This window comes from Homarus americanus, unplaced genomic scaffold, assembly GCF_018991925.1.
Source record: "Homarus americanus isolate GMGI-L3 unplaced genomic scaffold, GMGI_Hamer_2.0 scaffold52806, whole genome shotgun sequence".
Taxonomy (NCBI): domain Eukaryota; kingdom Metazoa; phylum Arthropoda; class Malacostraca; order Decapoda; family Nephropidae; genus Homarus; species Homarus americanus.
This window is the reverse complement of record NW_024720773.1, coordinates 223,281-236,822: the sequence shown is the minus strand read 5'-3', so window position 1 is coordinate 236,822 and position 13,542 is coordinate 223,281. Positions and strand designations below refer to the sequence as shown.

The 13,542-nt window shown below is 42.8% G+C and overlaps 1 protein-coding gene across 1 annotated transcript in view; it reads left to right on the top strand.

Annotated features, from left to right (window-relative positions):
• Positions 1 to 12,372, top strand: part of LOC121861101 — a 56,558-nt gene extending 44,186 nt beyond the window's left edge. Inside the window, exons 15-16 of the mRNA XM_042358662.1 lie at positions 2,711 to 2,765; positions 11,988 to 12,372. Coding sequence (XP_042214596.1) covers positions 2,711 to 2,765; positions 11,988 to 12,317 — 385 coding nt within the window. The 3' untranslated portion in view covers positions 12,318 to 12,372. The remainder of the gene's footprint in view (positions 1 to 2,710; positions 2,766 to 11,987) is intronic.
• The last annotated feature ends 1,170 nt before the right edge of the window (positions 12,373 to 13,542 follow it).

Genomic DNA, 13,542 nt, shown 5'->3' with positions numbered 1-13,542 from the left:
ACTTATTTCCAGTGAGCCAGACAAGATGCTTTCGTTTTCGCACCATTTCCACCCGTAGCTGATGAAGCACCGCGCTGTGATTTGTGCAACAATTAGGATCAGGTGGGAGGTGTATTGTTGTTGGAATGTTTGTCTGCCTTCCTGTTTAGACAACTAAGCGAAGAAACACTTCTGCATTTCCCAGAACTTCTTGCTGACAAGACTCGTATTTTCAACCATCCAGGAGTCTTCCTTCGGTGAGCTTTTCTTGCCTGTTCCTTACCTCCCCTTAAACATGTGTGCCGGTGTAGCATAGCCTGTCTTTGCATTCACAGCTGGAAGGGCGAGGCATTTCTTTCGACCGAGAAACCTGTAAAACCCCTTTATATCCACATTCGCGTTGTGGTCATATTTCATACACCATTCCTGGTTTCATTTTCTATGTGCCTAGAGCCTTTACCAAGAGAAAGAGGACATTAGTGTTTTTTTTTTTAGTCCACCACCACATCACTATCGGCTACACCAGGCTGGTGTCCGCTTCGTCGTGGTTGTACTTGTGAAGAACGTTAATTCATTAGTTTCTTACTGAATGGTTTATCGACTCGCTGGTTGTGGATGGCGCAACAGACTTGCGCCAAGCTGTTTCCGGGAACTGGTGACTTCAGCAGTCTAGCTCGTTAGGTTTTCACATGATCTGCATGCTTGTTGGCCATCCTGACTGTTCCTTGTTTGTAAGTTGTCTGCATGATTATTTGCTCCCTAAAGGTATTCCGGAGTTTATTATGAATATGGATGGTTGTTACCCATTCATTTACAGCCTGGGTGTCCGTAATGAGATCGCCGCAAAAAGCCCCAGCAGTTCCTAGTTTCCTTGTCTAATAATAAAGTATGGTTGGGAGCATCTCTCCTCCGACGCTTCTATCAAAACCCTTCGCCTTTAATTCTTCAAACGCTGGATGGCTTTCTCGTCAAGATAACCTGCTGGGAGCTATAATATAACTCCAGGTGTCATTGTCACTGTCTGACCCAATTATTCTTCCCTTCAATGTTATTTTTGGCTCTTGTTATATCGGCAAGCAGACTGTTAAATCCTGATTAATCCAAACGTTCGTCAATTGTGCTTGAACCAGGTTGTTTTGTTTGTGACGAGTGAAGACGACAACTCTGGGCCTGTGTGCTGAACTTGACACTGGGAGAAGAGCATCAGTGCAGTCTCTTGATTCGCATGATCCTTTTTTTTAATGGCGTCCTTCAGAGACTTGGTCTATAGACTTTGCTGGTGTAATGCTCGATTCATGCGCCACTATTTGTACTCGGCAATTTAGCCATTTAAAGGAACACTTCATCTTGCACGCAGTTGGTGAAATCACATTTGGAAAATATTACAGTAGACTGGTATTCTTCTGGAGGATATGGCGCAGTTTGTCATGGGCAGCTTCATCAGGATGGACACAGATGTAGGAAACCTCCAGGTCTTGCTCAACTCTTTGACCGGAAATTAAAGCATTTATAAACCGGCAGTGGCAATAAATACACTAGGACGCACTTCTCGGTTGCAAAGTTTGCTTCTGGAAATCATTCAACAAGGTGTCAGAGTAACGCCACTTTAGATGTATTGAGGAAACTGATAGAGCGGAGTTTGAGATCTGCAAAAAAATTAGCTTATGTCCAGTACATAATTTTGCAAGTTGTTACACTCGCGTAACAGTCAACTGGAATAAACACGGTCTCAAATGTTAATCACCGACACGAGTGTGAAAATTTTTTTTGGCCTTTTTTATCGACATTTTCGGCCTCGGTATGACGTCACCAACCACGCCATATCCGTTGGTTCTCATAAATGTTGTCCAGTGTTAAATTGATCCTTGAGTTACTTTAATGATCTGAATATTGAAAGAGTTTGGTTAGGAACTTGCCGAGATGGTAAGGCGTTGACCGTCTCAGCGTTCACTATCCATCCTTGTGCGAGTGGCGAGGTTCACGTCACACTGGTAATAAAACCGAACTTTACCATGTTGTAATAATCGGTGCATGGCAATGTACAACATAGGCAGAGTCGTCCCCATCCAAGCTGACCTGGTGACCTTACCTAAGAAATTTTACCACAAACTGATATATCCATACGGGTACACGGGGTGTGGGTTAGTGGTGATGGTAATGTTCAGAGGTGAAGTATCTTACACTAACTGAACCCTAAGCTAACTAGTCAGCATCACTTAACACATGTGGGCTGGAAAGGTGGAAGGTAAAAATACCAGATCACAGATGCTTAGGATAGTGCTATGGGTGACAGAACATACAGTATATAGTGAGCCTAGAATGAGAGGGATACGAGACCGTCTTATTGGAACAAGGGCTCGTCACTTCCTCTAAAGGTCTTTAAATATTTACTCAAGCAAACTGTTGCTATTTAATAAGGTGTGAAATTAACCCCCATAAGTTACTAAGTTTGTGTTAGACATTGTAAACAGTCCTCCTCTTGGTGTATATTGCCTACAAGTACTTATAGTTTTTGGAAAGATCTTCATCGAAAAGCAAATCTGTGATGAATGAATGAATGAATGAATAGAGGTTTCTGGATTGATATACTGCAAAGTGAGAACTGAAATATGACATTTTCCACAATCCAATGTTTATGAAGGTTGTTACCCACCATATTCAGGTTCTTCTGGCCATTAATGAACAGTAACGAATGTTGCAGAGGAACTAATGTGAACTTGTCTGGTTACAGCTTGAGGGAACCGGAGTTGATCTGCACGGAGCCTTACGAATCGGACACCTGTTTAGTAAGTAAAATATTGAGATTTGTTGTGATATTAAGAAGCTATACACACGCTCCAAAGAATATCCTTACAAAATGACCCAACGGACGGAGGATTTTGACAACCCTATAGAAACGGGAATCGTAGTGTTCATTTTTAAATTCGTTGTGCAGCATCTCGAAAATATCTGCCAGGATGGGTGCGGTGACTAAAGAAATGCTACATGCATCTCGTGATGTCCCGGGAGGATTGGTATGCGTGTCTGTGGCAGACTGATCCTACTACATTTGGTAACCGAACATCAAATTAATTACGCCGAATATTTATCATCCATGGTCTCGTAATGTTTTCAGTGTGGACACTAGTTTTTGAGATACTGCACCTCTTCGTATACATTTTTTTAATGTGTACATCACTGTCAAATTCAGCCACCTGTTTAGTAAGTAATATTCTGAGCTCTATGAATTGGGAAGTAAACGACTGCCTAGTTTCTGGTACGAGTGGTTGAGTATTTAGTCTTCCAAATGACCTTGTCGTGGGAGCAAACATTGACTTCGGTTTTCACTAGCCATTTAATTCACTTTTGAAATCTTCCGTATTGGCTTCTATATAATAACTATAAAAGTGTTGCTGATACTCCTAGATGAACGTGTCGGTTTTGATGTCCACGTCAGCAGAGTTTCTTGCTCCGTTAAGTCTTGATACTGCAGGACTCGTCTCGCTGATAGGTCATAACCGCTACGTCCTCCCAAAACAAATTAAGTCGATTCCATTATTTACTGATCATTGTCTTGGGGATCCTGAGGTAGTCCTCACTGAAGCACTAGTAATACTTGTTTCGTTGTTCGAGTTGTGAGCCTGTCGTCCCATCAGTAAAAGCAAACTTAATATATTACTTTAAATATATAGTGCCAACAAATTACTTGAAGTATATAATACCAACCTCTTCCCATGACATGGTCGCTCTACGGAAGTACAACGTAATATGAAGTTCAGCTTATATTTCCACCATGAGTTTTTTTATATCAAAGTACTAGTAATTTACTTTTCCTCAACCCAGGCATCCGATATTTCTCACCACCGTTAATTATGTTCAGAGAAAAAAGATCGGTCCATAAACTGTATCGAAAGAGGACTCCCATGTTCTCTTGAAAGTTTTCATCATAAGTAAACCTCATCATAACCACTTGAGGTCCGCAATTTTCTCTTAAGTAAAACACCCGTGGTATGCGTCTCTGTTGGACGTAGTTTTCATCTGCAGGTCTTGGCCGGGTGTGTAAAGGTGCTTGGTGATTGGCTGCAGGGACAACTCTTGGAATGCCGGACTGTTCTTTCTCTACTGTTAACTTCTACTGGACTGTTTTTTATCTTATCTGTAAGGTCGGTCCATTCTATTTTGACAACTCGCTTGCTCTGATCGTTTGAAGATGATCAAAAGGTACGACGGATGATAAATAAATATCCAAGTGGTAGCCGTGGTAACCTTCTCATGTGTTATTACCACCATGCTATGTGTACTATTCTAGATAATGTTACATAATACTTCCTTGAGATAAATATACTGTATATCAGGTGCCTTGAAGAGTTCAAGCTGTCGACTGGCTCAGCCATGTGATTTTTATCGACTCGGTATCTGTATTTTTCTGGCTAGGTTGTTTCATTATCTATCAATATCGATAAATCTGGCGTCGTTGACAGATGAAGCCGTCACCTGGTGCTGCACACTTCTAGCAGTCCAGCCTAACGTCACGAAGATAGAAATGTCAAGCTGAGGAGTCTCGTAGTTTGGTCATTGTTGTCAAGCTGGGGAGTCGTAGTTTGGTCATTGTTGTCAAGCTGGGGAGTCGTAGTTTGGTCTTTGTTCTCAAGCTGAGGAGTCTCGTAATTTGGTCTTTGTTGTCAAGCTGGGGAGTCTCTTAACAAGGTTTTAAGTTTGTATCATGACGGTACTAATAAAACTCGTATTACTCGATGGCCTTGATAGTGGAGCGGCATAGCTACAATTTTCATAACAATTGTGCATTTAATGATGAAAGCACCAAATTTGGCACAGCGATGGAGTAATGGTATATGAACATTTTTAGATATGGAACCAATCGATACTGGATTTGAGTGGCCGCTATAAATCAGGGGCGAATCCAGGAAAAAAAAATTCAGGTTTCACCACTTTACTGTCTGTCCTGCGAGACCGTCTAATACTGCAAAGCATAGGGAAATAGACTATAGGAAGAAAGAAAATGGGAACTGCGAACTCTTTCCTAAAGGCTGCTTACGTCACACTCACCAGGCGAGGCCATCAGATAACCGCAGCAACCCTGAACATCCTACAGCACAAGGCTTATGGCAAATACACTGAAGATGCCCAAAGTGATGGTCAGGAGTCCCTAGAGTTTGGTGTCGGCAAAGGGCTGAATGTTGTCCTTTCAGTACTGGGCAACCACCCTCAACTTAGAGCTAAGTATCTTTGTTTGTTAGATCACTACGAGAATCCAACTTCTCGCTATACATGGATGCTCTGGCTGAACTGTCAGTGGTTCTTCGCCTTAGATCATACTCCTTATTCTCGGTGGGTTCCAGTCCACCTGAAGGACATGACGAGCTCTCGGATCAGCATCCTGATGTGGCTGCAATGTTTCAAACTGGACATTTCACTGCAAAAAAGACAGCCCGCCGTTTTTCTGCAGTAGCACTAGACCAGGCCCATGAGCAGAACAATGCCTGCATTAAAGGTGATGGTGGTGCAGTCGGTTTGACTGGAAACCCTAGTGCACTTCGACGGTGGATGGTTGCAGGTACAGAAGTAGCACGGGTCATTGCTGAATTTGAATCGTCGCATAAAGCTGAGCAAACCAAGGCTAACTTCCACCATCATGAGCAAACCAACACGACGCAGGACAAGTTTCTTCAGGATGTGAAACGCTTCCACTTGTCGTGGAAGAAATGGGAAACCCATTCGAAGAAGTGCTGACCTATTGGTTCTTCATACACAGGAAATCTGTGTCCAGAAGCCATGAAGAGTGTGCAAAATGTTGTCAAGCTTGGACGAGAACAATTCCTTGAAGACAAGTCTAATCCTATTGGTGACCCTATTAAGCTCAACAAGCTAACACTATTCAGTTATATGAAATCCAAGTCTCCAACTTGGAGTAAGCAGCAACTAGCCTTCGCAAAAGACGACTGTGGACTCTTCTCCAGGCTCTACATAGCCTGTCAAACAAGAGAGGATGATTTGGACGAATTCTTCAAGCATGAAAACCAGGCCTATCCACCAGCACACTCCAGTAATGGGAAACTCCGCCTCATCAAGAAGGCCGACTTGCTCACACCCCTTGAACAGCTTGCTGACAAGATCACTGACGCTCCACATGTCACCTCAATTATACTCGATGGACCTGCCGTTGTGGAAATGAAGCCAGGAGGCAGTAGGACATTTCAAGAATACAGCACAGCTGTATTCATTCCCTATATTGAATCACAGCTCGAATATCGATCTCGACCGTGGCAAGGGCATTCGAAGACGGGTCACTGCCTCTGGTCCTCTACCTAGCAACTGGCAAAACTTTTTCTGCAACAGTGACAACAAAGAGGAACTCTTCAGTTTCCTGTCAGAACAGGTTATGCAGTTGGTTGTCAAAGAAAGTAAACAGCTGGTTGTCAGACAAGAAACCGGGACTCCCTGTTCCACCCCGGAAGGACACTGCCAAGTTGGCACCATGCAACCACGAAGAGGCCGACACTAGGATGATGGTTCATGCAGCTGATGCCTTGGAATGTGGTCATAGGTGAATACTCATTCGTACCGTCGATACAGATGTTGTCATCCTTACAGTTGGTCTAGCGAATGAATGGAGTGAGATACTAGATGAAATACGGCTTACTTTTGGCACAGGAAAGAATCGACGTTACATAGCAGCACATCAGATTGCAAAGGCCCTGGGACTTCAGAAGTCGAGAGCTCTTCCAGTGTTAAACGCAATAACGGGCTGCGACACGGTATCTGCCTTTACAGGTCATAGCAAGAAGGCAGCCTGGGCCACATGGAATGCATTTCCGGAAGTGACAACCGCCTTCCTCAGTCTGGCTTCCACCCCAAGTGAGCTACCTGATGGTATCCTGTCGTCATTGGAGAGGTCCATCGTGCTGCTCTATGACCGTGCGAGCACATGCTGTGACGTGAACATGCTGAGAAAGAAACTGTTTTCAAGAAAATCAAGATCACTGGAGCATCTCCCACCAACACGAGCAGCTCTGGAGCAGCACATAAAGAGAACTGCTTATCAGGCTGGACATATCTGGGGACAGGCCACAATAGCGTTAGTCAGTCTGCCATCACTATGTGACTGGGGTTGGATGAAGTCGGGTGATGAGCTGGAACCACTCTGGACCACACTCTGAAGTGTCAGTCATGCCACGAGCTCATCTCTTGCCGTTGCAGAAAACACTGGTGGCAAGTGTAGGTGCAAAAAAGCTGCACTTAAATGCACTGGACTTTGTGAAGGTGGCTGTTAAGGCCAAATATCTAGAGATTTGGCCTCAATAGCCGAATGATAAGAAAAAAAAATTAAGTTTTTGGAGGTCGGAAAATTTGTATGTTAATTTTCCAGTAATGCTTTTACTTGTCTTTTTCACTGTAATAAACTTCGAAAACTATCACAAATAATTTTCGTAACCCGGATTATGTATATTGATGCATTGGAATGAAATATGCAACCGTAAAAACAGAAGCGCATAGTTTAGCATATCCTGAACGGCGGCCATCTTGAAATTCAATATGGCGCCCACAGAGGTTGAGTTTCTAGTGCAGTGGTTCTCAACCTTGTTTGCCCCATAAACCCCTTTCACCATATGTCAGAATGTCATTCCCCCTCCTTTCCAAGATTGTCTGCCTCAAAAAGTGCATTCCAAATATTATGCATATAATACTGAAAATCCTTTATTTTTTCCATATTAGTATCAGTTTCCCCCCCCCCTTAAAACCTGAGGGGGGGAAATTCCCCCCCGGTTGAGAACCCCTGTTCTAGTGGTTCCATATCTGAAGATATTTACTATGTATTACTCTATATCTGTGCCAACGTAGATGCTTTCATCATAAAATGCACAATTGTTTGGCTATGCCGCTGTACTATGAACACCAATATGGTTCTTGGCTGCCGAGTCCTGCAAGAACCTTGTATTGAAAGATTATTTAACCAGAAAGACCGATACAGAGTCGTTAATATCATCATGGCTGAACCAGTTGAGAGCCTAAGATCTCTTGAATGCACCTGATATATACTGTACATTTATATCGAGGAAGAAGGGTTACATTTAGTATCGACTGTAATAGTTGACGTAAGATGGTGGTAGTAAGAACCTATCTGAATGTTACCACGATTATCAATTCATTATTTATATTTTTATTTTTGTTTTCGTTTATATTAGAAGTGCATACATATTTTACAGTGGTGTTTGATATACATAAATATGATGAGGGAATCAGTACAACGTGGGTTGTATTAACGTGGAACAAGAGGACAGAACTGTCGGCATCATTTCTTGTCGGCAAATCTAATTATTGCAATGGTAATTTCTAGTTGTCTACATGAGAATTTCTGTTATACCGGTTTTGGTGGTACAATAAAGGTAGGAATGTAAAGTAGGTTTTACAAAAATATTAATACTTGGACAAGAGATACTTTAAGATTTAATGGAAGGGAGTTTAGTCTTTGCTCGGATGGGTGGGGGCAAGTTGGTCCACCCCTTCCAACCATGATATTTTATGGAGGTCTGGGACTGAGGAGCGCTCTGGGTGTCTTTAAGTTGTATCTCTTATTCCGGAACTGGAAATAATTATTGTCCATCAAGTGATTGACCGATTTATAAACAAATAGGGCACAGCAGTAGGTGTTAATATCCTCGAATTTTAACATTTTCAATTTAGCAAATGGTTCGGAAGTGTGATCAGGTTTTCTGTTAGGTCAATGTCCACACCACTCTTTTGTACAGTAATAAGGGGTTGTGTTTTTGAAGAGCCAGAACTCCCTTAGTGTGTGTAACAAGTATTGGTAAACAAGATAATAAATTTTTAATTGTAAGTGACTGAAGAGTGCGATACAGGTTACCGCACTGTTTATTGACTTTACTGTGAATGACTTGCATGTGGTTTCTCCAGCCAAGTTTCTTTTCAACAATAAACCCAAGGAATTTAGTATTTTCTTCACGTTTGAAGACTATTACCAAGGTTCAGGGGGTCCAAGTCTGGTGGTAGGTCCTCACTTGCTCAATTCAGTGTTCATAGTTCTCAAGGAACGGAGAAGAGTTGCTGGCATAGACTACTATCGTCTGCATATAAGCTGTATTCTAGGATTGCTAGAGTGAACTTTATCGTCTATGTACAGTAAGAACAATACAGGACCGAAAATGGCGCCTTGAGGGACGTCATGCAAAATTGGTGAAGTCAGATGGATTATTATAGCAGACATACTGCTTCCTGTTACAGATACGAGGTAAACCAATTGTGGGATAAGCCCCTGTTACCCCCCACACACACACACACACACACACACACACACACAGACAGAGAGAGAGAGCCACAATAAGATAAACTAGACGAGAGAGAAAGAGAGGGTGACGACGACGAATTTGCCGAGGTGTTTTAAATATAAAACAGATGGTCGTCGCTTAGGGCTACGATTGCTCTCAGAGGCAGTATATCGTTCCCTGCAGGAGAGAACACCTTTCGTCCACCTAACATATACCAAGAAGATATTACACCAGCTCTCGTCCACCTAACATATACCAAGAAGATATTACACCAGCTCTCGTTGGTCAAACCCTAGACTCTAAAACGCGAGTGTGATTGTGAACTACTAAATCATCTAAAAACTCTAAATAACTTTTTAATAAGTATATTTATGTACTGTATTTGATTATATACAAATTGTTTCCTGATGTATCAACAGTTGTAACACTAGTTTTATTTAAGATGTTGACACTATATTGTTTGTATTACTCATACTATGTCTTGAGATAACAGCATTTGTTTTATGTGAATTGTTCTTTAACAGGTTTTGACCGAATTATATGGTACGCGTCATCGTTATGGGTTTATTTCTCCAACAACAAATCAATAATGCTCCTATGAGCGTTAACAGCCCCTAACGCCGTAATTGTCAAGCTTTGACAGGAGGATGGTATGGTTGACAGTATCAAAGGCTTTAGAGAGGATCCAGGAATATTCAGACTGAACTGACTGTTGGCAAAGGATTTTAAAAGGTCATTGGTCAGGGATAGCAGAGCCCTCTCAGTCGACCTTCCAGCTCTAAATCCAAACGGAGTCTAAGAATGTTATTGACACTGCAAAAGGAATATTCTACTCCACGCTAGCTTCTCCAGTATCCTAAAGCTGGGAGGACTGATATGGGGTGGTAATTCTTGAAAAGACCATTATCCCCAGATTATTTTTATCTGCTGGGTGAACTGAGCAATTTTTAGTTCATCCGGAAAGACGCCACTAGTGAAGGAGTTACAACATATGTGTAGAACAGGTAGTAATAAGTGGGCTACTTTCTTAATGATGCTCATTGGTATATTGTCTTTGCCTGCTGCTGCATTTTTGTGGTCAATAATTCCTCTGCCGTGAAGGGATAAGAACTCCTTTTGCTTTCTGCTTTGCAGGTAGGCTTTAATTCCTCGTGGTGATTAGGGACGCTCTTTGCAAGATTTTTGCTACCATTAAGTACTTGAAGTGGTTGTTAATGAGGGAGGGTTCCGTTACAACTGAATCGTTTATCATAAAAGCAGGGAAGTTTCCTTGCGGTTGCCTGATGCTGACTGGAGCTTATTTGCGTAATAGCTACGTCTGGCATTTCTAATGTCTAAGGTTACTCTTTTTCTGATACTTCGGTAAGCATCGCCGAAAGATATTGATTTTTTGCAAATTTTCTTTGTAGTTTCTTTTATCATTGCCTTGATTCCACTTGTAAAATAGGGTTTAGAGTAAGATAGTTTTTACTAACCTCGTCTTGAGGGGAAACATTTATCAAAGCAAGCACTGAAGGTGCAAGAGAAGTGCAGCAGCTCACGTTAGGGTTCTCAGACCAACAAGATCGCACTCAGCATTCATTAGGTCGTTTTCAAGCAGGAGCTTCTTGTCGGCGCAGTAGTCTTTGTATTTTATTGAAACAACTAGATCTTTCAGGATTTGACTGATTTATACATGACAAAAACTGGGAAGTATTCCGAGGTATTGTTGTAAATAATTTCACTATCAGAGTGGCAGTTACTCTGGTGGGTTTGGTTATCGTGTTGAACAGCTTCAAATGACAGGTAATAAGAGGTCTATTAGTAATAGACTATTACTGAGGTGCCAGTTCCTGATTTTAATAGGTCAAGGTTGAAATCTTCTGTGATGTAGCAAAGTTTCCTCTGTAAACTAATGAAAGAGAAGTTCCGAAAATTTATAAAGTTCCTTACAATAGTGTGGGGTCGTCTGTAGATTACTCGTACTAGGATATTTCGTGTCGTTACGGAATTTAGTGAAAACCACTCCACATGAATTCCTCTGGAACCTTTAAATCGTCTTAGAAGTGCTATACTTCATATCAACATACAGGGCAACACCACCACCACTGTGTCGTGACGTATTGACGCAGTGTTATGATTAGGAATATTATACAAATGATCAGTATCGTAGGGTTTCTCTGCAGTTTGGTGCCTTTGACTATTATATAAAATATGAACCGTGAGCTACGACCTTCCTATAGCCCATCAGAGCTTCAACTTGCTGTGTTGAAGAGATAAACTACCAGTACTGTGGGTGTAGATTAACACGGTATAACCTTTTTCTTCTCTATTTTTAGTTTTTATCCCCCCAGGCCCCGTTATAGGTCGTTCGACCTGTGCCCGGGTGGGCTAATTCCTGTAAAAAAAACAGTCGTAAGCATTTGGCTGTCATGCTTATCAGTCGTGTCGCTCCCAAGCTGTACGGAGGTTACTTTCTAGTAATTACTTCACGAAAGGTGCCATGTATTAGTCTTCGTTAAATTTTATTCAAATGTTAGTTTTTTTCTTGTTAGAATAATTTTGAGTTCGTTGTACGTTCGTGTTTTTGTGAATGTTTAATAATAAAAAATATAGCAGAGGAATCCCAACATTTGGACAGCTATTATAAAGTCTAGTTTATGTAAAAAACATAATTAATCTTTGTAGATACGTTATTTAAGATGCTCTTCATAATTTAGTGTAATGCTATCCTCCTCCTTTCAGGACGACTCTACTCCCATACTTGTATGTCGGAAAGCACAATTTTATACTGATGATCCCTTCCACACTGGCCAGCACGGATACCCATACGGCAACACCAGGTCTAACAAATACGAGTCTTCAAACTCGCGCATCATCAACGCATATGGGAAGGAGAGATTCGACAGTGAAAAGTGGTACGTGATGGGTGTGGGTCACAGCCTCAACAAGTGTAGTGACGAGAGCTACCACAAACGACACAAGAGCCACCAGGTGTTCACGCCCGTCCACGAATACCTCTCCTTCATACACGCCCACCTGGATATCCAGTACAGTGAACCAAATCCTTACTGAAGATTTAAACTAGTTTTTCCTCTTTCCATTGTGCCGCATATAAAATAAATTTTAATAAATCTCCTTCAGTTCTTTTTACTGGATACCTGTAGCGCATCAATACACGTTAAGGTAGTGTGTGCTCGCGCCTCTTAACTACGGAGGCCTGGGATCTAGTGACGGTACTGAATATGGCCGGTTTTCTTGATGCTCGGGTGTCCTCCTGTACTAACATTTCACTACCAAGATGAAAAAGTCTAGGTACACGAGCCTAGCACTCTTGTCTGGGAGGTACTACTTTAAGGGTAATTTGAATATTAATGGGGGGATTCCTCGTGGTTTGAACCCTTAAGCAACTTCAGAGGGAGACGGTGCCTAGTGATACAAAAATGTTACATTATTTACAGTGACATTCTGGGAGCACAGCTGATAACACCAATCCTCCTCCTCCTCCTCAAAAAAAAACTCGCCCACTATCGCGGTACATTCTGGATCAAAACGGTTTCTTCTCGTGCAATACTTGACGGAAGAAATATTGATGATAGTCTCCCTACTTCCTTGACCAGCAGATTAACTACATGTACCTACGTCGCCTATCGACTCCACTCCCTCCACTTACCTTCTTTTCTCCTAATTAATCTGGAAAGGTTTATAATAACGGTACCCCATCTGAATCACGTACCTGTGTTGCCCACGACACACCCTGGCACCTTGTGTTGCCCACGACACACCCTGGCACCTTGTGTGGCCCAGACACACCCTGGCACCTTGTGTTGCCCACGACACACCCTGGCACCTGTGTTGCCCACACACACCCTGGCACCTTGTGTTGCTCCACGACACACCCTGGCACCTAGGCGTCCACGACACACCCTGGCACCTTGTGTTGCCCACGACACACCCTGGCACCTTGTGTGTCCCACGACACACCTCTGGCACCTTGGTGTGGCCCACGACACACCCTTGGCACCTTTGTGGCCCACGACACCCTTGGCACCTTGTGTTGCCCACGACACACCCTGGCACCTTGGTTGCCCACGACACACCCTGGCACCTTGTGTTGCCCACGACACACCTTGCACCTTGTGTTGCCCACGACACACCCTGGCACCTTGTGGCCCACGACACACGCACCTTGTGTGGCCCACGACACACCCTGGCACCTTGTGTGTGGCCCACGACACACCCTGGCACCTTGTGTGGCCTACGACACACCCTGGGCACCTTGGGGGCCCACGACACACCC